Source organism: Camelus ferus, chromosome 4 (genome assembly GCF_009834535.1).
Source record: "Camelus ferus isolate YT-003-E chromosome 4, BCGSAC_Cfer_1.0, whole genome shotgun sequence".
Taxonomy (NCBI): domain Eukaryota; kingdom Metazoa; phylum Chordata; class Mammalia; order Artiodactyla; family Camelidae; genus Camelus; species Camelus ferus.
In genome coordinates, this window is record NC_045699.1 from 74784940 (window position 1) to 74807103 (window position 22164).

The window sequence follows — 22164 nt, forward strand, 5'->3', positions numbered from 1 at the left end:
TTAAAAGTTGGAAGTACAGTGCCTGACTCAAAGACTCAGGCCTGTGGGCAGAGGGGACGGGTCCCCACCCTTCCCTGACAGGTAGCCCTGGGGACCCTGTAGAATGTCCCTGACCCCCTGCCCTCCTGCCTGGCCCTGTCCTCCAAGAGCAGGGCCTTTCCCAGAGAGGGTGTGGGGTGATTGGTGGCCCCCAGCCCAGCAGGTCCAGATGGCCCCGACTTTGGCCAAAGTCAAGGCGTAGCCCTGCAGGGTCAGTATAGCCGCCCCCGCCCCCACCCCTGCTGGCCTGAGGGCTGTCACAGCTGTCCTGCTGGCCTGCTGCCCGGGACACCCACCTCGGCCCATCCCACTGCAGCCTCTCTCTGAGCCTGGCCGGACGGTCCCCCTCATGCTCTGGGTGGTGTGGTTACCAGCCTGTCCCCAGGCTGGGTCAGCATCACCTGAAACCCTACCTTCCGCCTTTTCCATGAGCAGAAACCCTGGAAAGTCAAAATGGCGGGGGCCTGGGGCCAAAGACACAGGTGGGTCCAGCCAGCTCTGGACACAGACTCACCAGCACCTGAACCTTTAGAGGCCAGAAGACCTGCAACCCCCAGGTGGGCTCAGCCCCTCACTTCTCTCAGTAATCCATCCCTGCAGTCAGGATGTGTGGCAGCTGTGTGACAGGCAGGGACCTAGGTGGGCGAGGGCCCCAGGCGGCACCCCCCACAACGGGGTGCTGACGCAGCTGGCTTGGGCTGGGTGGACGCGCGGGCACAGTCTGAGTAGCAGCCGTGACGTTGCTGGGCCAGTGCAGTTCCATTTTCTTCTGCATCTCCCGGGTCCCTGAGGGCGGTGAGATGGAGGGGAGGACAGAGCTGCATCTGGATGGACAGTGACTGCCCTGGCAAGAGAGACCTCCCGGGGCCCTGGGGGACCATTTCAGGGAGAGCAGCCCCCATGAGGGAGAGAGGGCCCTTGAGGTCTGGGACCCTTTGTGGCCCCATGTCTGCATCTGAGCTGGCTGGGGCTTGACTGCGTGGTGGGGACAGGCCAGAGCAGCCAGAGGCCACAGTGGTGGGAGGGCAGCTGCGGGACCGTGGGAGCTCAGAGAGAGTGGGGACGTGGTCTCTGGCCACCGCAGAGCCATCTCAAGGATAGCCCTGAGACGGCGCCGTGTGGTCGGGCCACCTGGACGGAGCCCACCGCTGGGTCCGCAGGGCCTGCACGTGAGCTAGGACTCTGTGATGGATGCAGAGCTGCCAGCTGTGCCACCCAAGACAGCCTTGTAGGGATGGTCCTGTGCTGGTGACCCCAGCCGATCTGGAGTGTCCACCTTTCTTCCGTCTTTCCCTGCCCTCCGTGTACGGGGGGCCAGTTTCGGATTTCATCGGAACTCCAGAGGGTGTGGGCCAACACCACACCATGATGTTACTCAGCCAGAAACAGGAAGGAAATTCTGACACTCGATGACACTCTTGAGGGAAAGAAGCCAGACACCAAAGGCTGCCCGTTGTGAGACTCCATTCATATGAAATGTCCAGAGGAGGCAAATCTAGAGACAGAAAGTGGGTCAGTGGTTTCCAGGGGCTGGCGGTGGGGGGCAGTTGGGAGCCCCTGAAAAACTGAAGGCTGGGGGCTGGTCTCTGGCAAGACAGGGTGAGGTTAGAGGGAGGCCATGTCCAGCCCCACCCTCAACCCCCAGGGAAGGAGGAGCTGGGTGAGCGAACCACCAAAGGTTAAGGGAAGAAACCCGGGAAGGAGGGAGGGGAGGGGGAGAGGAGGGAGGGGTTCAAGCAGCCACCGGCCCAGACGGAAGCCTGAGGTGACTGAAGCGGAGGCCAGACGCTCATGGGGTCACACTGACACCCTCAAGTGGAATATTTAGACAAACTAGGGAAGTTCTGAAACAAAGCAAAACACGTAATAAGCTGGCACAAGAGGGCAGAGAAGTTGGCGGAGGATGGGAGACGGAAGCCCACCGTCGCTGCACCTGCCGGCGCGGGCCCCCCCGGGGGTGCGTCGGGAGGTGCCCGGGGTGCCCACTGGGGCCACAGGACAGCCGTCTGTGGGACGCGCCCGCCGGGCGTCCCCGATGAGCAGGGCAGGACCAGGAGGGGAGGAGGGCACGCGGGAGCGTGCCACGAAGCCCCTCCTCCCACTGTGCGCCTCCAGCCCCCACATTGACTAACATCCTGCCGGGCAGCAGAGAAGATCTGTCCGCAGGGTGTGGCTCCCAAACACGAAGGGCAGCAGAGGGCAGATCTGGGCCGGGAGTTACTAACGCGATGCCGGGCGCGCCTGCCCCTTGGGCGGCACACCGCCCTCGCGCTCGCTCCCTTCCCCGCGCTCGCGAACTGCCCGACAGGATGGGGAATCGGTGACTCCCCCCAACGGGGGGTCCCTCCTACAGGCGAGGGAGGGGCGCACCCTTCTCCCGGCACGGGCGCCGCGCGCCGTCCCCGCCCCATCCCGCGGTCGCCGGGCCACTCCCTTCTCACAGCCAGCCGCAGTCCTGCTGAAGGTTCCGCTTCCAAAATTCAAAGCTGTGACGTTCATCTCAGCGGCACGTGCACGCAGCAGGCGTGGGAAGAAGGAAGGGGAGCCCAAAGACGCTGGCGCGGCCCAGGAGCCGGGGTTCTCCCCGTGGACCGACCCCCGTCTTAACTCCCAGGTGCCTGAGCCTCCCAGAGGCCTTCCGTTTGGGGGCTGTGGTCCTGTAGGCGTGGGAGGCCCGCGTGGCCCTCCGGGGAGCCCCCTGCAGCCACAGCGCCCCCCCCCGGTTCTGCGCAGACACCCGGTTTCCTTCCCGGTTGGGACCGGTCACTTCAGCCAGTAGGAGAATCCCTCTTTCTGCTCGTCAATTGGGGGCATGACAGCCCCAGATGGCCTGCCGGGGGCTGCCACATTCTCTAATTCAGTTACTGTGTCCCCTGGTGGGGGCCGAGCTGAACATTGTCGGGACAGGAAGTAGCCCACGGGATGTGTTAGTGAGAAAGGCCCCCAGACCCCTGGTTCTGTACCCCAGCTGGCACTGGGGGAGCGGGCGCCACATGCATGTTCACAAGCATGTGCATGTTCTGGGGTTGAGAGCGTCCCTGCATCCTCTGAGACGGAAGCGCTCCTTCTGGGCGCTGCCCCCGCTGTCACCGTCATCGATCCTCATGAAGCCAGTCCACGGTTCCAGGGACTGGGCGCACATGAGGACAGGGCTGTCCAAGGCAGGAACCCACCCTGCGTACTTCCTTTCTGTGCAGAACGCCAGGATGTGGTGGCATCCTGTGGGCCACGATGGTGACGTGGGCCCGCCCAGCGCAGCCTGCCCATCAGACTCGGTGGGCGAGTGTCAGAAAGGGGCCAGGAGGCAGGCACCCAGCTCCACTCCTCCCACATGTCGCCCTCCCCACCCGGTGACCAGGCAGCCAGGCTAAGCACAAGGTCGGTGTGGGAGGCCTGGGTGGCGGGGACAGGGGCCTCGTGGGAAGCCCTGGCCCCTTCCATCCTGTCTCAGGCCTCGCAGGGATGGGGGCCGTGCTGGGACAATGTGGAGGGCAGACCAGGCAGGGCTTGTCCTGATATGTTGGCCTGTGAGGGTGGCACTGGGACCCGGGAGGGCTGCTGGCTGGAGCCATGTGGCTGGCCCCCACTGTGGGCCCTGAGCCATGGCCTCAGGCCCTGTGGGCAGCCAGATCGCGTCTCTTTATCTTGGCCTGAGATCTTCCACCACCATCTGGGCCTGCTGGGCCCAGGCCCAGCCCCCTGGGGGCTTCCAGAGCTGACTCTGCTTGTTTTCTGGCAAAGGAAGGGAGGGGGCAGGTGGGCTGGGGGTACCAAGTGGTCGGCCAGGGGGGCCGGACCTGTGGGTGCAGAGCTGGGCTGGAGCCCCTCCCACCCCCGGCCTTGGCCTCTGCCCTCCTCTGGGTCCTGAGGCCTCGCCCACTCTGGCCCCTGGGGAAGCACCTTTTCCCTGCAGGCCACTCAGAGGGTGATGCCGGCCACCCTGACATCCAGCCCCGGGACAGTGCGGGCTGAGCTGCGGCCACCGGGCACCTCGGCCTCCCAAGCCTTCTCCAGCAAGCCCACCAGCCAGGGAAGACTGGCCATGATGGCCCTGGGGTGCCCGGGGGCTGGTCAGAAAGGGCCTGGTGGGCTGATTGCTCAGGAGTCCCCCATGGGCCGCCAACATACACACACACACCGTGGTGACACAGGGACCCTGCGGAGGATGGTGCCACATGGTTGGGGACCCCACGTGCAGCCCGGGGCCACCCCAGTCCAGAGTGACAGGGTGTGGGGAAGTCCCTCTGTTCACCTGGGGCATGGGGAGGCCTGCGAGATCTGTCCTCCCAGCCTCCAGGGAACCTCTGCTGGGAAGAGAGAGGGGGCGAGGCTTGTGTGTAGAGGGGGCTTGGTGAGGGGGCAGGGCACCCCCCAGGGGCCATGGGGCAGGTTCCCAGGGACAGGGGCCAGGTGAGGCCTTCAGGGCCAATCTGAGCCTGACAAGGGGGCCCCTACCAAGCTGCTCACCTCTGCAGGCCCTCTGACCTGGCCAGGGAGGCAGGTGGGAGGGTGGGACCCCAGCAGTGAGGTGGCTGACAGGCCAGGCTCCCCCTGCCCCAGGTAAGCTGACCAGTTCTTAGGAGGGAGGGACAGGTCCTAGCAGGTGAAGAGGCCCACCGCCAGTCCAGCAGGCAGAGCCTTTCTGACCAGCCCCCGCGCACCCCAGGGCCATCATGGCCAGTCTTCCCTGGCTGGTGGGCTTGCTGGAGGAGGCTTGGGAGGCCGAGGTGCCCGGTGGCCACAGCTCAGCCCGCACTGTCCCGGGGCTGGATGTCAGAGTGTCCAGCATCACCTGCCACCGATGGCTGACAGTGAGGAAAGGGCACCGGGAGGGGCTCCCCCCCGGGCGACCATCCTGGGACCACCTCTGGTGTCCTCCAGGCAGAGAGGACACGGGAGTGGGCTCAAGGGGAGGGGCTAGGGGAGGGAGGGTTGCGGGGCCTGGTCACCGTGGAACCAGCCCAGGGAACAAGAGGCCTGGGGACTGCAGGACCACGGGGAGGGTCTGACCGCCCACCCCCCTTCCCTGGTGAGCAAGTCACAGCTCCCAGGCTTTTGGGGTGGGAGGGGGACCCTGAAACACAGTCTCCACCGTGTTCAGGCGCACACGCGCACACGCACGCCTCTGCTCTGAGACACACTGTCTCTTGTGCCTGTTCAGAAAGCTCTCCCCGCGGGGCAGGGCGGGGCGGGCAGGCCGCACCGGGGAGGGGGTGCTCCAGTGGAAAGCTACTTTGTTTTGAAGGAAGTGATTTTATTTCTTGGGTTTGTGCAGATTGACTGGGAGCTGGGTTTTTCCAGTTTTATCAGCTGCTGGAACTCAGGGACCCTGGACTGCAGATATCCCCTGAAGTGACAGCACTCCAGCCGGATGCCCGGCTCTGAGCCCAGGGGAGGGCCAGGCTGGACGGCACAGCCGCCCTGGATCTGGGCCGGGAGGCCAGCGGACGGCTGGGGCTGCCCTGGAAGCGACCCCGCTCCGGCAGGTCCGACACGCCTGGTCTAAGTACCCCCACCCCAACCTTCCCCACGTCTCTGAGACCTGCTCCAGGTCTCACCTCCCAGAAAGCCCTCAGGGGCTCTGGGGCGCCAGTGCCCTGGGTGCCCCCAAGTCCCACAGAACCGTGGGAATAGGACCCTGGAGAGTGTCATTCACAGCGTCCTGGGCCCTCCTCGCCAGGGTGGAGTGGGCATGGTGCCCCAGTACCTGGAGCTGCCCCCGCCCAGAACCAACCAGGGGTGCCCGAGAGGCCCTCCTAGAGCCATCTGGAGACAGCTGTGACAAAGCCCTGGGGGCTGGTGCGGGGCGTGCGCAGTGTGTGGCCCCTTCTCACCGTCCAGTGCTGGTTTTGCAGATCAGGATGCTGGGACCCCTGACCCCGTCAGGCCTGTTTATTCCTGGGGATGGGAAGGGGCACAGGGAAGTGGGGACACCCCACTCCCACACCTCCCTGCCTGGCGGCAGGAGGAGCCACGCCACCCACCCACAGGCACCTGATGTGTGACAATCTGGTCGTAGGGAGACAGCCTCGAATGGAGGGTGGAGGAGACACACACAGGAAGCCCCGTCTGGCCCCCAGACCCACTGCAGACTCAGGTAGCCCTGAGCGAGGAACAGAGTGGTCATGAGCCCAAGCACGAGGGCGTGTGCAAGCATGGGCGCAGGTGTGCAGGTGTGTGTGCGCATGCTTGTGTGTGTCCCCAGGAAGGGGGCTCATGGGCCATCCCTGGGTAGGGGATGGGGACTGACAAGGACTTGGTTCCGAGCCTGGGAGAAGGGAAGGAAGGACCAGCCCCCAAACCCTGCAGCCTGAGTCTGAGCCAAGATGAGGGCCTCCCTCTGCTAGGGCTCAGCGAAGCGCGTGAAGCTGCCATCACCCTTGCTTGGCGACGGTGGTCCTAAAGCTGTGGTCCGTGTTCAGCTGGTCCCCGCACCCATCCAAGGAGGAGGCGGCTGAGGCTGCCTTGCAGACCCTGACTTGTGAGCCACCAGACAGCTGTCCCCGCAGCATGGGATGTGTCCGCCTCTGCCCAGTGGAAGGGATCTGGTGCTCCACCCGCTGCACTGTCTGGCAGAGCCCCTGCCCTGCGTCTGACCTGCCTCCGTAGGACAGCTGCCCGCAGCCCTCACACCACCTTCCCGAATCCAGCAGGGACCCTGGTCCACGGCCCCACCCAGCTCAGCCCTGCCTGATGCCCAGAGGACCTCAGGGCCGCGTCACCAGCTGCGGCCGAGCTGGACGGAGCCCTGAGCCTGGGCCTTGGCCTTGTGAACTCAGCCCCAGAACTCCTGCTCACTTCTCAGCCCCTCCCCTCCTGACCTGCCCCAGCGCCATCCTCCGGTCCCGGTCCCGCCTCATTTAGAGCTGAGCAAGGACCTCAGCCTCCCTCCCCCACGGCCAGGCGAAGTCCCAGGCGCAGCAGTCCCCTTCGTCTCTCCTCTCTGCAGCCTCTAAGAATCTGATTCCTGTGGCGGGGCCCTGGGACCCCAGGCACAGGCCTCCAGCCGCCCTTTCCTCCCCCAGTTCGGCCACCATCTGTGACCTCAGCCCTTTCCTGACTTCAAGCCTGGGCTTACAACCACCCCGAGGACCTCACTCGGCCCGCTTTCTCCCTTCTGCCCCTGCCTCAGGCCAAGGCAGCCCCAGCCCGCTGCAGCTCCTCCCCTCCTGGACCCCAGCGCCCCGACCCTTTCTCGAGACGTCCCTCTCTAACCCGGGGGACCCCGCCAAGTATCTCAACTGTGTGCCACCAAGGCAGTCCTTTGCTGGGCCCCCTTTCCAGGTGTCCTCCACGGTGGCCTGCCACTAACCCACCCCTATCTCTGCCCAGTGTGGGGGCCCCGCTGGCCACTGGGCAGGGGAAGGGTCTGCAGATCTCCCAGCATGGCCAAGATCTCCAGCACCAATTGCCGGGGGCCAGGATGCGCCCTTGGAAGGTCTGATACCTGGGAGCCACAGAGCTCTGACCGAGAGGAAGCTGACCCTCATGTGGAAGGTGAGGGAGGGTCATCCGGGCTCCTGCTTGGCCTCTGGGCCTGCGTGGTGGCTGGACTGTGGGTGATGTGGGGAGGCTGGCCACAGAAGATGGTGGACAAGGAGTCATCTCCAGGCTCCAGAACCAGAGGCTGTCAGACTGGGTCCTTCCCTTCCTCCCAGAGAGGAGTCCTGGCCCCTCGTGGGCCCCCATCATCCCTGCCCGTCCCCGGTGAGGCTCTGCTCACGTGCACTCCTCTCACACATGCGGTGTTCAGGCTGGAATGTCGGCAGCCGTCGGGAGGAGATGGCCTGTGTCTCAGCTTCGGGGCTCGGGACCGTGAGAAGGCCATCCAGAACCAGAGGACAGGCCACGGCCAGGGTGGACGCGGACCTGTGCGGCGCCCAGTGGGGCCTGTGGCCGTTGTGTCTGGGCGGCGGGTGAGCTTCTCCCTTTCCGGTGGACAGTGGGGCCTCGTGTCAGCCGGCAACTCGGCCACTCGGAACTCAGGCTCCGATTCCCGGCCTTCTGGGTGGTTGGCAGCAGGCGCAAGGCTAAGTCTGGACAAGAGACTCGCAGTGACATTTGCACTTTTGCAGATGCCTTCTGAGAGAGGGGCTCCCCTCGCCCCTGGCCTTGGTGCTGCCAGGGACAGCCCCGAGCCAGCCACGTGGGGCAGAGGCCGCACACAGTGTTGACACAGCCGGTAGGAGGGTCCGTGAGCCATGAAGCCCCACGTGGGCCCTGGCTGCCGCCACTGGACTTTCACGTCAGAGAGAAACAGGGTCACTAGGCTGCGTGTAGGGACAACGGTGAGCTGTCTGCAGTCTACCCTGGGGCTCGGCTGGCACGCCGTGCAGGCCGCAAAGCCCTGCCGTCCGCAGCCCGCCAGCTGGACACGCAGGGCCGCCGGGCGGTGCGCTTCAGCCCAAATCCACGGCCTGGGAGTCAGGGGCCAGATCGGGGCCCATCAGAGTTGGAAAGTCCAAGAACCAGGAGCACCGGTGTCCTAGGGCGCGGCGGGGTGGGGAGCGGCTTGGCCCCGCAGAGGGACCTCATGCTGCTGCCACCTTTCTGTTCTATTTGGGCCGTCGAGGGGCCGGACCAGGCCGCCCACACCACATGCCAGGGTCTCCCAGGGACGCCCTCCCAGACACACCAGAAATGAGGGGCTGCTGCCCCCTGGGTGCCCTTAACCCAGGCAAGAGGTCATGTGAAGTCAGCCAGCGCCTTGGCTGTGGGGGAAGCACCCCCGCACTTGGGAGCCTGTGGGAAGCCTGAGCCATTTGAGGGGACCCTCAGGAGGAGGAAACAGTGGGGAAAGGGGGCCTCCGAGGCCACGCCCGCTGTCAGCCAGGCACTTGCTGGGGGCGGGCGGGCCGAGCCCCCAGCCCCTGCCCGGGGGGGGGGGGGCTGCAGCTGCTCCACGCACCTGTGAGAAGTTCTGGTTCTGCCAACACAGGCTGAGCTCTGGGCAGGATGGGGTCGCTTCAGACCGTGCCGACCTGGGAGAGGACAGGCCCCGGCCAAAGGGAGGTGCCGGACCCTCCAGCCTGCACCCTCCCCACCTGCCCGTCACCTCTCTGGCGGGTCCCATGCTTCAGAGCTCATTCTGTGCATCATGGGGAGGGTCTCTGTGGGTGTGGGAGCTTTGCCTCCTCCCAGGGTCCAGGCCACCAAGCCCTGAAACCAGAAACTCCCATGTCCCCCCCAGGCCCCTAAGAACTGCTCAGCCGAGACAGCGGTCACGCCAAGGTCTCTCTGGGGGACTCCCCAGCTGGTCCAGCCTCACCCAGGGGCACCCATTTCAGGACTAGGAGAGTAGAGGGTGGGGGCCTCTGTTGCCCGCAGAGGTGCTGGGGTTGGGGCAGGAGAGAAGACACTGACCTGCGGCTGCCCAGGCCTAGGAGCAGGGCTGGGGCTGCAGAACAGGGTCAGTGTTCGGCCAGCCGGGCACAGACAGTCTCTGTCCTCCTTGTCCCTCCCTGCCCTCCCTTTCCACCGCCACCCATGTGCCCTGGGACCAGAGGACAGCTCAGCCATCTTCCAGCGGGTCTGTGCCCGCCGGACCAGAGCAGGCGGGGGCAGGTTTCAGGGCAGCAGCCCAGCTGGGCACATGGGCCTTTGGCTCTGGGGCCTGCTGTGACGGCCCCCAGACATGGGCCATGACCCCCCAGATCCAGCTGGGAGCTCCCACCAGCAGGAGGCTCTGGTGTCCGGCATGGGGTGCAGACTGCTCCAACAGTGGGTGCAGGGGCACATGAGTGCCAGGAGGCCAGACCAGGGGACCTCCCGGGAGCTGGCTGTCTCGGCAGCTAGGCAGGGGGGCATGAGGGCAGGCTTGGGCTAGTGGCATGGAATAGGGGACCGAGGGGGGGACAGCTTGTCAGATGGGGGAGGCCGGGGTAGGGGAGGGTCACCCTTGAGGACAGAGAAAACTCATAGGGGCCCATCTGTGTGACCGAGGGAGGGGACAGGCCCGTGGGATTTGTGCTGGAGGGCTGGGGAGGGACAACTCGTGAGGTGAGAGATTAAAATTACAAACACAAAATTAGGTTCAGGGCCTCAGAAGAGCCCAAGCAGGTGAGAGAAGGCTGTGACTCTGGGCACCAAGGACCTGAAACAGGGCTGCCGGCCAGAGCCGGGACTCTCCACAGCCCCATCTGCCCCCGACCCAGGGGCCTCTCCATCTCTGCCCAAACCTCTGGGCCCCCGCACTTGGGCCCTATCCTCTCCCACCTGGGTCCGCCCGCCCTGGGCCACCCACTCCTCACTCCAGGAGCGTTTCTCCCTTAGCCCTGTGTTCCCTGCCTCCAGCCCTTTGCATGTGCATAACCACAGGCACACCAGCTGGCAGGCATGTGCACAAAACACGTACAGATGCTCACACACACAGACGTGCAGAGCCCACACACAAGCGTATGCCACACACACCCCACTCACACGCACATGTGCACTCGGGTGCACACATGCCACAAGCACACGCACTGCACACCCACGGTGCCCAGTTGCCTGGGTCTGCGATGAGTTTGGGGGTCAGGGGCGTGAGGTGGGGGGTGCTTCCCGAGGAGCCTGGGCTGGGGGCAGTGGTGGTGCAGACAGGCCCTGTCCCTGCTGCCCAGCACTCTGTCCTCACAGTGCGACCCTGAGGCCTGGGGGGGCGGAGTGAGGCTGGGGAGCTGGGGGCGTCCCAGGGCCCATGCTGGGACCCACCAAGGTGGCAGGAGGCAGTCTGAGGTCCGGCCCCTTCCTTGCCCTGCTACACCCTCTCGCTCTCCCCCCTCCTCTGGGGACTGTCTCCCCTTCCTTCTCTCACTCCAGCTCCCCCCACCCACCGTCTGCCTGGCCTCCCCGACTCTCAGATGGCCCAGGTCAGCCCCCTCTCCTGAGATGGTGGCCTTGTCCCTCCGGAGCCCAGCCTGGCCCCTGGCTGACCCCATCCTCACAGCCTGTCAGGGCCTTCCTTGTGTCCTGTCCCCCGAGGCCACATCTGTTCCCACAACCCTCCCCCACCAGAAATAACACTTGGTGCCAGGAGAAGCCAGCGTGACCGCCAGACACCACATGGGGTGGACAGGGGCTGTGGGGCAGACTGGGGGTGGCTTCCAGAGCACCGGGGTGCCAGGCCCAGGCGGGGAGCCCAGCGTCCGCTCTGACGTTTGTCCTCACTAAGGGAGGCCTGGGCACTCTCCTGGCCTGGCCTGGGCTCTCAGGACCAACAGAGCCAGACCCGTCCTCACACACGGGCCACAGAGGCCGGCTACCAGCCTGGGGAGCAGAGAGCAGCGGGTGACCCAGCTGGGCCCCCCGGGGTGCCAGGACACAGACTGTGGCCAAGGGCCCCCTGCCCAGCCCCACAGGATCCAGCACCTCACCGGCTAGGCGCCCACTTTGCTCAGAGCTGTGGCCCCCACCCCCCGGGGTCACCTCTGGGCCCAAGTGAAAGGCAGGAGTGCCCACCACAGGGCACCTTAGGCCAGGGACCAAGGGCCCTGGGCCCAGGGTGGACCAGGAGATGCTGCAGACCCTCGGGCCAGCCTGACATGGTCAGTTCACAGGGGCGAGCAAACTTCCCGAATAAGGAGACTCCTCTGGGCCCTGGGTAGGCAGACCCACAGGAAACAGTCTTGGCTTCGGGGTGTTTCAGAGAAGCTGCCCCGACCCCCACTTTGGACCCTGGTGGCCCACCAGGGAGCACAGCCACGCTGGCCCCACTCTCTACTCTCTGCTCTCCACCTGGCTGCCTCAGGCCAGCCCCGGAGGTTGGACCCATCCAGGAGCCTGGGGAGGGGGGCAGGGAAGGAGGATGAGGCCTTCGGTGATTTTCCAGAATATTCTGTCTTAACAGCTTTTAGGTGACCGAGGGCACCACCCTTCCACTTCAAATCTGCTGGTTGGCGAGCCACCAGCCAATCTCCCCAGCGTCTCCACGGATGGGGTGAGCCCTGGGCTTTCCGGCCCTTCTGGAGGGCGGGGGACAGGGCCTGCGGGGGTAGGGTGGGGTGGGGTCCAGTGTGGCTGCCCCTGGCCATCAACTCAGAACCGCTTCCCACAGGGTGCAAGGAGCTGATGGCCAAACAACAAGTAAGTGAGGTCCACGAGGTCCCTGTGAGTCGCCCATTCGAGGCCAGCGGACACACCGTCAGCCACGGGTCAACGAGATGCCACCAGGGGCTGGGAAAGCCTCGGCCCTGGAGGGCCAGCCACCTCTGGGGGACACTGCGTGGAGACTGGGACCCGTCACTGCCCGCCAAGGGCGAGATCAAGCCCGAGCCTCCGACCTGCCAGGCCAGAAGCAGGGGAGGCACCCGTGACCTCCTTGCATCCCCGGGCCCACGATGCCCTCCTGCCCCTGCCCTCCCAGCCGATGCCCGTCCTCGCCCTCAGGCCTGGCCCAGGGCTCCAGGCAGGCTGCGGCCTCGGCCCGGACTGACCGCTGAGCAACCACCTCCGTGGCTCACGTGTTCACGGGCCCACAGATGGCCTGGGCTGGCTGCGTCCAGAGCCGTCCAGGTGCCACGGAGGGCTGGGAGGGGGACGGCCAGGGCAGAGCGGAGAGGGTCTCAGGCCTACCTGTGGCCCCTCCCCGGTACCACTGCATTCCTTATGCCCGACCCACCCCAGCCCCTCTCAGGTGCCCTGTCTCTCTCGGCCATCCGGCTCATCCTGGCCTCTGCCTGGGACACCAACCGACCCCCGCCAGCCCCAGCAGCAGTGAGAAAGCAGGAGGCGCTCTGCATGGCACTGCTCACCCAGGGCCTCCCCCAGGCAGCCCCACCATGCTGATGGAGCCCCGGGCTGCCTCCCAAAGCAATGCGAGTCTGTGCTTCCCAGTGCCTTGGCCATGGGGAGGGGGACAAAGGGCAGTATCTGCCGGCCTCACATCCCAACCAGGGGTGGAGGCCACAGCCCCACAGTAGGGGTCCAGCCAGGGCCAGAAAGCCCATGGGGGCTGAGACAAGGGCAACCCAGCTTCACCAGGACCCCTGTGGGCCTGGTGCCCACCATCCTGCCCCCACTAGGTGGGTGGCAGTGCCCACGTTGGTCCCATTCAGGGAGCTGACCTGACCCCACGCCTCCCCTTTGATTCTTTCCGGACAGCCTTGGGGCCATTCCAAAGCCAGAGGCCAGAGCTGCCAAGGATCCAGCTTCCGGGCAGAAGGTGCCAGGCACTGGGATGGGAGCCTGTACCCTGCGGTGGGCTGGGCCTGTGTGTGGGGCTGACCAGCCCCCGCCTCCCCACTCGCCACAGCTGCATCCCCTTTGTGTCTGCACCACGGCCTCATCTCCCCCAGCCCCACCCACTGTTGCTCAGAGCTGATGACCCCACTCTGTCCTGTGCTGAGGCCCTGGCTGGTCTGGGGAGGCCTTGGGCAGGACCAGAGGGATGGGTGACTTGCCAGATTTGAACCAAGCCCAGGACCTCAGAGACAGCCTGCCAACCCAGGGAGGCCTCCGGAGGGAGGTGGAGTTCCCTGCAAGGTGGGCAGGTTTCTCAAGCCCTCTGCTGGGGGAGGCACCAGCCTCAGCGCCCCAGGCACTAGGGCAGGCTGAGTCCCTCAGGTCGCTGCCAGGCCAGACTCGTGGGCGGACCGGTGCCACTGAGGATGCTCCGCGGGAGGAAGGGCCTTGCTCGAGGCCCCGGCCAGAGCTTCGACAGCTGGCTGTGTGGCAACCTGGCCCTTGGTCTCCATTTTGGGGGCAGATTTGACTTCTTTGCCTTGGTCCAAGTTTCCCGACACCCCCCGGGGCCTGCTGGGCTTTTCAGAACCAAACTCATACAGTGCAAGTGGGGCCCCGAGTCCCCTCTCAGGGTCACCAGGCTTGGAGACGGGACAATGGTCAGGCTTGTGAGAAGGGGGCTTCCAGACCTGGAGGGAAGTGGCCAGAGGCCCCAGAGGCAAGGCCTCGCCCAGGCACTTGCCCCTGTCCCCATCGGGGCTCCTGGGGTGGGTCTTTCTGGGACTGGAGAAGGGACTAACCACACAGGGGCCTCTGCCTGCCCGCCCCTCACTCAGCCCTGCGTGGCAGGGCCCAGGCCTGCCTGATCAGTGCCTCTTACATAAGCAGCCCGGTGGGGGGCGAGGCTGCGGCTGGGCTCAGCTGCCCTGTCCTCCCCCAGCATCACGAGCTTCCAGTGGGCTGTCCTTGTGCCTTCGGTGGAGGCCAAGCCCAGCCCATAAATAGGGGTCTCCCCGGTGGCTTCTGCTCCTCCGGCCCGTCTCCCTCACTCTGCCTGCACTCCTGCTCAGCTCGGGGAGAATGGCCACTCAGAGCACTCTGTGGACGGGGCTGGTCCTGCTGGGGGTCCTGGGGGCCCTGCAGATCCCTACCCAGGCCCAGGTCTCCCTGCAGCCCAACTTCCAAGAGGAGAAGGTGAGGGGCTCTTTGCCTGGTCCCCAAGGCGAGACAGTGCCCTGTGGGACGGGATGCTCTCTGGACCCCAGTTGTCTTCAGGGGAAGAGGGGAGCTGAACAGAAGGAGGGTTGGGCAGACAGGAGGAGGCTGACGGCGAGAGGCCCCTCCCTGGGGCAATTCGCCAACCAGGATATCGGAGCCCGGTATCCCCAACTGGCAGGGAAGCACCTGTGTCCACTTGGCACACGCAGACACGCGGGACACTGCGTGCAGGTCATCCCTGACCCAACGCAGTTAGCCCATTGAGCTCACAACGCCCAGGGGAAACAGGCACATGTTCCACACTGGGGTCCTAGGAGGCACCTCCGTGCGCCAGCGCGCAGACGGGAGCATGGGGTGGCCACAGAAACACGAGAGCGCGCGCACGCGCGTGTACACACACACACACACACACACACACACACACACACAGCCGGCGGCGCACTCACGCTCGGGGGGGGGGGGGGGGGGGCGGGGGGGGGCTGCGCGGGAGCACTTCCGAGCGAATCTTCAGCCCCGCGCCCAGCTCCGACCCCTCCGGGGATGGCCTCGGCGCCCCCCCCTCTCCCCGCCGCCAGCTCCACCCGCAGGCGAGGCGGGACTGGGCGGGGGGCGGGGCCGCGAGGCGGGGGCGGGGCAGGGCTGGAGACCCGAGTTGGAGGAAAGGGGCGCCCACCCCCATGGGTCCCAGAGGGTCCTGGCAGACCCGGATGGGGTCGTTCGCTGCAGTTCCTGGGACGCTGGTTCACCGCGGGCCTCGCCTCCAACGCAAGCTGGTTCCTGGAAAAGAAGGCGATGCTGTCCATGTGCAAGTCTGTGGTGGTCCGGGCGGCAGATGGTGGCCTCAACCTCACCTCTACCTTCCTCAGGTGGGCGGTAGGGCTTCTGGGGCCAAGGGCTCCCCACCCACCCCCTGAACACTGACCCCTGACCCCGAGGGTGATCTGCCCACAGAAAAGACCAGTGTGAGACCCGGACTCTGCTGCTGCGTCCTGCAGACCCCCCAGGCTGCTACAGCTACGTCAGTCCCCGTGAGTAGGGCCCCTCCCGGACCCCAGGGTCCAGCCAGGAGTGACACTTGCTGGCTGGGGACTCTGTGCAAACCCCCTACCCAAAAGTGCATGGGATAGGATGATGGCTGCTCCACCGGGGTTAGCCTGGTCTGGATCTGCCCCAGGCTGTTCCTGCCAGGCCCCTCTCTGCTCCATGATGGACTGTCCCCAGAGGTCTGCGGCCCCACCTCTGCTGGCCAGGCGAAGTACACGCAGGCAGCCCCCCATCGGTCCCCTCACACCTCCCACTGTTCCTTGCCCTGGGACCCCAGCCGGGCCCTCCTCACTCACTGGGAGAGAACCTCTCCTCTTCCCCTTTCGGCTGCGGGCCTTGTGGTTGTACCATGAACTCCTCATTTCCTGAGCCTGCGTGTTTGTTGGCACCCCAGGACTTCTGGTTTGGGGTCACTGGACCCCACAGAGCTGAAGAGCTGTGCAGGCAGGAAGCAGTGGGTGGGCGCCTGCCCTGGTGAGTGGATGGAAAGGCAGCCAGACAGACAGAAGGAGGAGCACACAGCAGGCTCACGAAGGGCGCCCCTGCCCCAGCGGAGCTTTGGGGCAGGGTCCCTGGCCGACCAGGGTTGTTTCTTGGGTTCGCAGACTGGGGCAACAACCACGAGGTGTCGGTGGTGGAGACCGATTACGACGTGTACGCACTGCTCTACACTGAGGGTGTTAAAGGCCTGGCCCAGGACTTCCGCATGGCCACCCTCTACAGTATGTGACCCCACGCCAGGCCCACGGTGTGGACTGAGGCCCCATCTGAGAGGGGCGTCTGGGGGCTCCCCAAGCCGCAGGGCGGGGGAAGAGCCAAGATCTCCCCGGATGGAGGCCAGCGGCTTCTCCTCCCACCCCAGGCCGCACCCAGGCCCCGAGTGCCCAGGTAAAGGAGAAATTCAGCACCTTCGCCAAGGCCCAGGGCTTCACAGAGGACAGCATTGTCTTCCTGCCGAAGGCTGGTAAGGGGGCCCTAATCTGACAGGGAGGGGATTAAGGTCAGATTGGAGGCAGACAGACGGTCTCCTGATTCAAGGGAGGCTGAAGGGTGAGGTTCGTCCGGCCAGACCGCCCATTGACCGGTACACGGTCTCCAGAGTGGGGGCATTCTGTCCTCACCGCGTGACCTTGGCCTGCAGCCCCTGGGCCGGGCCCAGAAAGATACTCCTCCAGGAAACCCCCCCTCCCTGGGTTTACCAGGCTCCCACTGTGTGCCAGCCCTGGCTCATCCTCCAGGACACGCAGGCCCCCAGCCTGGTGGGGGGCAGGCACAAGGAACAGAGCCTGCGGAGTGGGGTGCCCGGGGCACACAGAGACACCAACCACCCTGGGCCTCAGTGCCCACAGCCTCCCTGGGGCAGGCAGCCTGCTCTGGCCCAGGTGGGACAGAACCCACTCCTTCTTTGGAGAAGCAAGGCCTAGGACGGGGTGGGAACGTGATGGAGTGGGAGTCAACCAGTGCTGCGGGGGCTGGGAGGGCGGCAGCCCTGGCAGAAAGTGGCCCTGGCCTAGGGCACTGACCACCATCCCCCGGCTCCTTTCTTGGCAGACAAGTGCATGGGGGAGCATGCATAGGTGAGTGTGATCGTGCAGACTGGCTTCACCCAGTGGTGCCCCCAATCACTCACTCAGTCATTCAGCATTCACCCACCAACAGCCACCCACCTGCCAGGAGAGGGTGGTCCCAGGCAGACGGGGGCTGGTGCAAGGAGGAGGAGGCTCCGCTGGGGTTCAGGGAGGTCCCTGGGGGTGGAAGGAGCTGGTGGCTGGGACAGGAAAGGGGTGGGGGAGATGGAGGGGAGATCAGAGGCTGGTGCCCTTCACCCAGAGACATGGTGGGGAGCCCCTTTCGGCCTGACACCGGAAGGAGTCTGGGGACCCTGGGGCCGGGAGAGGTGGTGTTTTCTGTCCCACCGACAGGTCCTGCTCTCTTGGCAGGTGACCTCAGCCTCGGCACCTGGCCACCCTGTCCTGATGGCTCTTCCCTCCAATACCCTGAGACACTACCCCGGCTCCTTCCACCGCTGCCTCTGCCCCTCAGCTTCATCCCAGCTCTGAGAATAAACTCCGGAAGCAACTCAGTGGCCTGGCTCCCGCCTGTCTGTCCTTCAGCCCTTACTCCCAGCTGGCTCTGGCCAACTCCCCGGGGAGCCGAGCACCCCCTCTTGCTTTGGGCCTGGGTCTCCCTTCACCTGGGAGGCTGGTTCTAGCTGACACCCACGAGGGGCGGGCAGGGGCCCGCTAACTTTGCTCCCGGTGGGGTGGAGGAGTGGGGCTGGGTCAGCAGCCAGGACAGCTGAGGTCGTGTCCATCCCCACCCCACCCCTCCTGGGGCTCTGATCTCAGCGGGGCCATCCAGCCCCGCCCCCTCAAGCTGCAGCTCAGGCTGGGCTGGCTTGGAGCTGGCGCCTGGTCAGCAGCTAACCCTAGGCAGGGCCCACAGCCTGCCCCCGGCCCCCAGCCAGGAGAGGGGTGAGGCCTCGGGGAGTGTTTGAAGGTGTGGAACTAGTGCACTCAGACTGGCAGGGGTAAGGGCGTGGGGGAGGTAGCTGGAGTGCCCGTGACCCCCAGACTTGGACATGCTGGAGACAGGCCACCCTCACCTCCCCTCTGGCTCTCTGAGATCCCCAAGCCTCTGGCCTGGGCTTCAAGAGCACGCAGCCCTGCCCTCTCGCCAGGCCTCTGGCACCAAAGCTGACCCAGTGCCCCGGGGCGCGGTCTCCCCCCACCAGCCCTGCCCTTGACCTCCTACAATCCCCCAGATTCCCGGATGGAGTGGCCGTTCTCAGGCGCCTGTCCCGGGCCCTCCTGGCTCACAATGTGCAGTGCTCCCTGCAGCCCGCCCACCAGGCCCCCAGCCAGGCTGACTTCAGCCAGGCCCTGCAGATGCACCAGGGGTTGTGAGGCTCAAAGGTGAGGGAGAGTTTCTGGGAAGGCTTCCTGGAAGAAGGGGCCTGGGGTCCTGCCTGAGCTGAGGGCTGGGGGCCACATCTGGCCAGAACTTACCTCCCCTTGCTTTGGGACATCTGGTGGCCCCTCCCTAGGAGGAAACACTGGGGATGGGTGGAGCCAGGTGGAGGGAGCTGGGCCAGCTGCTGCAGGGTGTAACCTGGCCAGGAGCCTATTGCAGTGGGCTCTGTCCCAGGCCAGCAGGCCAGCGCCTCAGGGCACCTTGGGGGCATAAAAGTGCAGTGGGAGAGGCAACCCCAACTCTCCTGCCCTGCTCGGCGCCCGTGCAGTCTAGGAGAGCCATGATGCTGCAGACACTGTTGATGGGCTTGGCCCTTGCCCTGCACGGGGTGTCCCCCAGCTGGGCCCAGGTCCCCATCCAGGCCAACTTCGATGCCAGCCAGGTGTGCCCAGCATCGCTGGTCCGAAGGGCCTGGCGGCCTCGCCCTCCCCAGACCTTCTCTGATCCGAGCTTGACTCAAGTCTGGGGGACAGGGAGAGAGCCCCCATCCATCTGCTCATCCAACTTCAGGCGGGGGTGTGCTGGGTAGGACTGCAGGCCCCAGGGTCGTGCCTGCCACTCCTCAGGCCGCAAGCCGGGTGCGTGGTAGCTGTTCCTCGTTTCCGGGTCAGGGTTGAGGTGGCACAGGGGCTGCCCTCAGCTCCCCCCGTAACCCCCCTGCAGTTCCAGGGCACCTTGTACGTGGTTGGGGTGGTGTCCGACGACCAGGGCTTCCTCGACTCCAAGGATAACATGAAGATGCCTGTGGCCTTGGTGACCCTCTTGGCCAACGGCGACCTGCACCTCAAGTTTGGGTACCCCACGTAAGTGACCCATGAGCCTCACTTCACACGGGGCCTTAGATGCGGCCAATGTGAGGCCAGCTGGGAGCCAGCAGGAACCAGAGGTGTCCGGGACACATCAAGGCCTCAAGCCAGGCCCCAGCCGGCACCAGGGGGCAGGGGCCGTTGAAACAGCGGCAGCATCTGGCCTGCTCCCCAAGGGGGCCCGTCTGAGGTGGACGCTCTGCCTGAGACCTGGGTGTGGAGGAACGGTGTCCTTGTGCCTGAGTGTGTGTGTGTGTGTGTGTGTAGGGGGGACCGGGAGACCTCCTAGACGCCACATCCTCTGGCCGTGTCCCCTCACCTGGAAGAAAGCCACAAAGCACCTACGAGTGCTAAGTGTGGATGGGGGGACAAGGGGACCCTGGTGCAGGCGGGACACCGGCCCTCTACACGAGCTGGTTGGCAGCACCTAAGTGGCAGCCGTCTGCACCATGGTCAGGCAGCATCCTCAGGGGGCTCCTGCTCAGGCTGCTGGGGGTCCTCCCTCCCAGGCCAGATGGCAGGTGCCAGAAGATGGAGGAGACCTTGACCAGGGGTGCTGTGGACGGGCAGTTCAGCAACGCGGGTGAGGCGGGGCAGCACAGGGGCCGGGGTGCGCAGCAGGCAGGGCTGGCCGCTGGGGAGGCGGCCTGGGGGGCTTCCTGGCAGCTGGGCCGGCATCCTGTGCAGCCAGCTCAGCAGGCCCTCCCCCCTCAGCCATGGAGCAGGCTGACGTCCGGGTGGTGTCCACCGACTACGAGCACTTTGCTGTGTTGTACTTGGAGACGCAGAAGGGGGGCGCTAGGAACGTCTGGCTGCAGCTCTACGGTGGGTGGCCCCGGGGGAGCAGCCCTGACACCCCCTACACCTCCACCAGGCACAGGCCTCTCCTCCAGGGGCCACGTGTGAGGTCTGGTCTGGAGTGTCACCAGTGTGTACTTCCCAGCAAGTTCTGACTCTGGCAGGTGGAACCACCATCTCCGGTGCCTCCTTGGGACCCTTTCCCACCTAGTCCCTCCTCCTCGCCCCTCCCTCCATCCCCCCCACCCCCGGCCCTGTCCCCTGGCTCACTGGCCCTCCCTGCCCTCAGCCCGGGCCCCAGAGCTGTTTCCTGAAGGTGCCCAGAAGATGCAGCAGCTGGCACCCCAAGTGGGCCTGAACCCGAGCCAGGGTGCCCTGCTGCCCAAGTCAGGTGAGCGACATCCCGAAGCGGCTCAGGGCTGCAGGCGGTGGAAGACCCCAGACCCAGCCTGGGAGGGCCAGGCCCAAGGCTCACTCCGCTGAGCCCAGACTCAGCACAGGAGTCCTGGGGCAGCCCTGGCCTGTCTGGGCCTGGGGTGGGGGGTGGGCGGTGCCCCCACAGGGGGTCACAGGAAGAGGGTGTGGCTATTCAGGGGAGGGCCCGGGGCCTCCTCCAGGTGGTTCCTCAGGCCCCACTCTTCTCCACAGACCAGTGTGCGGGCGCCTTCTAGGTGAGTTCCCGGGGGCTGCCTGGACACCCCTCCTAAGACCACAGTGCCTGGCGCCCTGCTGACCCAGGGAGGCCCCTCCTGCCCAGAGGGCTGCGCTATGGGGGTCTTGTGAGCAGGGGTGGGGATTGTCCCATAGAATCAAGCTGGGACACGAGCAGCGGTGGGGAGGGACAGAGTGGGGCCCCCTGAGGCTGGGCCCGGGGAGGGCAGGAGGAGGTGAGAGGATGCCGCCCACCCCAACAGGTGCCACTCAGTTTCCAGTGAGGGCTGCAGCCATGGAGTGTGAGCGGGGAGGAGGCCATGATGTCAGCTGCTCCGTGTACCCGACCCTCCTCACAATAAACTCCTCTCCACCCCCACCCTTCCAGCACAATAAACAATACCTCTAAAAGCCAAAGCTGTGCGTTTCTTGGGAGTAAGGGCAGGAATGGGGGGAGGGGCAGAGGAGCCAAGTGGACTGGGGTAGAGGTGCCCCAGGGCCTGCAGCCCCCGGGCCTGGGACCGGCCCTCCCCAAGAGGGACAGTGCAGGTCTCTGGCTCCAACCCCAACTCCCAAGGGCAGCGCTTGCACGACTGGGTCCCGGGGCCAGGCAGGCCTTAGGCCTGGCTCTGTGGGAGGCAGGCTCCTTGGGCTGCTGGACAAGGGCCGGCTGGGGCTTCCCTGGGTCCCCTGCAGACCCCGGCCCTGGGACTCCAGTTGCTGTCCTTGCTCCGCAGCACAGACCTCTGCGCAGCCATGGGAGAGCGCGCGGTGCCGGACCGACGCCAAGTGCGCAGCTGGGCTCCAGTGGGGGACAGACCTCTCTGCCTCGCGGGTCCCCCCAAACCCCAACCTGATGGGTGTCGGGGCCACTTCCGTCCGCGGGTGGCCTTCCAGCACCCCTTCTTTCTGACTCCCTCCTGCAAGGCGGAGCTCTGTCCTGCCGTCGTGTCTGTGAGGGAAAAACCGCTGTCCTTTCCCGAAGCCCTGAAGCGCTGGAGGGTAAAATGGCGTCTGTAACGTGACTAGTTCAGAAAGATACACCACCAGGCGACAGCGCGTCGGAACGCTGACCGCCGCTCCATCTGGGTGATGGCTTGTGACGCCAGCACTTCTGCTCTTCAGCCGCTTAGACGTTTTCCATTAAAATACAGCCCTGTCCTGCCAGACACGATCTGGGCCCTTCTGAGTGAAGAGCCCCCACAGCCCGGGAGCCCCGGACAGCCCTTCCACGCCTGCACCCAACGCCTGGGGCCCGCCGCTGCCTCTGCTGCCCAGCCCACCTGCGAGCTCCGGCCTCCCGTGGACACCACCGGGGCGGGGACCTGGCCGGTCTGCCCCTGCCTGCAGCCTGACACCAGTCTGGGCTGACACCCCTCCTATCCTCCCACCTAGACCAGCGTCTGCAGAGAGAGGCTGGTGATAAGTCAGCTGATCTACTGAGTGACGGACCTATCAGTCACTGATTCACTGGTTG

The 22164-nt window shown here is 65.7% G+C and overlaps 2 protein-coding genes and 1 long non-coding RNA gene across 6 annotated transcripts; all 3 read left to right on the forward strand.

Moving 5' to 3' along the window:
- Positions 1–1285: 1285 nt before the first annotated feature.
- On the forward strand, positions 1286–8911 carry LOC116663331. The gene is made up of 6 exons (XR_004319601.1): positions 1286–2653; positions 3237–3417; positions 5315–5525; positions 6059–6212; positions 6387–7536; positions 7793–8911. It is a non-coding gene; the product is annotated as an uncharacterized LOC116663331 (long non-coding RNA).
- A 5271-nt stretch (positions 8912–14182) lies between these two features.
- On the forward strand, positions 14183–17542 carry PTGDS (prostaglandin D2 synthase). Its single transcript, XM_014551298.2, has 7 exons — positions 14183–14391; positions 15142–15281; positions 15367–15443; positions 16065–16181; positions 16322–16423; positions 17011–17036; positions 17400–17542. Exons 1-6 carry the CDS (start codon positions 14278–14280, stop codon positions 17034–17036), a joined length of 576 nt encoding a protein of 191 aa, XP_014406784.1. The 5' UTR covers positions 14183–14277; the 3' UTR covers positions 17400–17542.
- Positions 17543–17675: 133 nt separating this feature from the next.
- LCNL1 (lipocalin like 1) lies at positions 17676–21104 on the forward strand. 4 transcript variants are annotated; one of them, XM_032478948.1, is made up of 5 exons: positions 17676–18374; positions 19096–19235; positions 19748–19821; positions 19953–20063; positions 20326–20619. In XM_032478948.1, the coding sequence occupies exons 2-5, from the start codon at positions 19165–19167 to the stop codon at positions 20517–20519; spliced, it is 450 nt and encodes a 149-aa protein (XP_032334839.1). In that variant the 5' UTR covers positions 17676–18374; positions 19096–19164; the 3' UTR covers positions 20520–20619. The 4 variants fall into 4 exon arrangements, with proteins under 4 accessions (XP_032334839.1, XP_032334840.1, XP_014406775.1 ...); XM_014551289.2 differs by lacking the exons at positions 17676–18374; positions 19096–19235 and adding exons at positions 20685–20707; positions 20951–21104 and having other exon boundaries at positions 19454–19821; positions 20326–20427; XM_032478949.1 differs by lacking the exon at positions 17676–18374 and having other exon boundaries at positions 18931–19235; positions 20326–20620.
- Positions 21105–22164: the final 1060 nt, after the last annotated feature.

Bases quoted from the DNA above. Each gene is read 5' to 3' on its own strand.
- LCNL1 (XM_032478947.1), top strand. From the start codon at position 19,599: ATGGGGGGACAAGGGGACCCTGGTGCAGGCGGGACACCGGCCCTCTAC. The intron at 19,822-19,952 runs GTGAGGCGGGGC...CTCCCCCCTCAG, and splicing joins CGGGCAGTTCAGCAACGCGG to CCATGGAGCAGGCTGACGTC. The intron at 20,064-20,325 runs GTGGGTGGCCCC...CCCTGCCCTCAG, and splicing joins CGTCTGGCTGCAGCTCTACG to CCCGGGCCCCAGAGCTGTTT.
- PTGDS (XM_014551298.2), top strand. From the start codon at position 14,278: ATGGCCACTCAGAGCACTCTGTGGACGGGGCTGGTCCTGCTGGGGGTC. The intron at 14,392-15,141 runs GTGAGGGGCTCT...CGTTCGCTGCAG, and splicing joins CCAACTTCCAAGAGGAGAAG to TTCCTGGGACGCTGGTTCAC. The intron at 15,444-16,064 runs GTGAGTAGGGCC...TTGGGTTCGCAG, and splicing joins CTACAGCTACGTCAGTCCCC to ACTGGGGCAACAACCACGAG.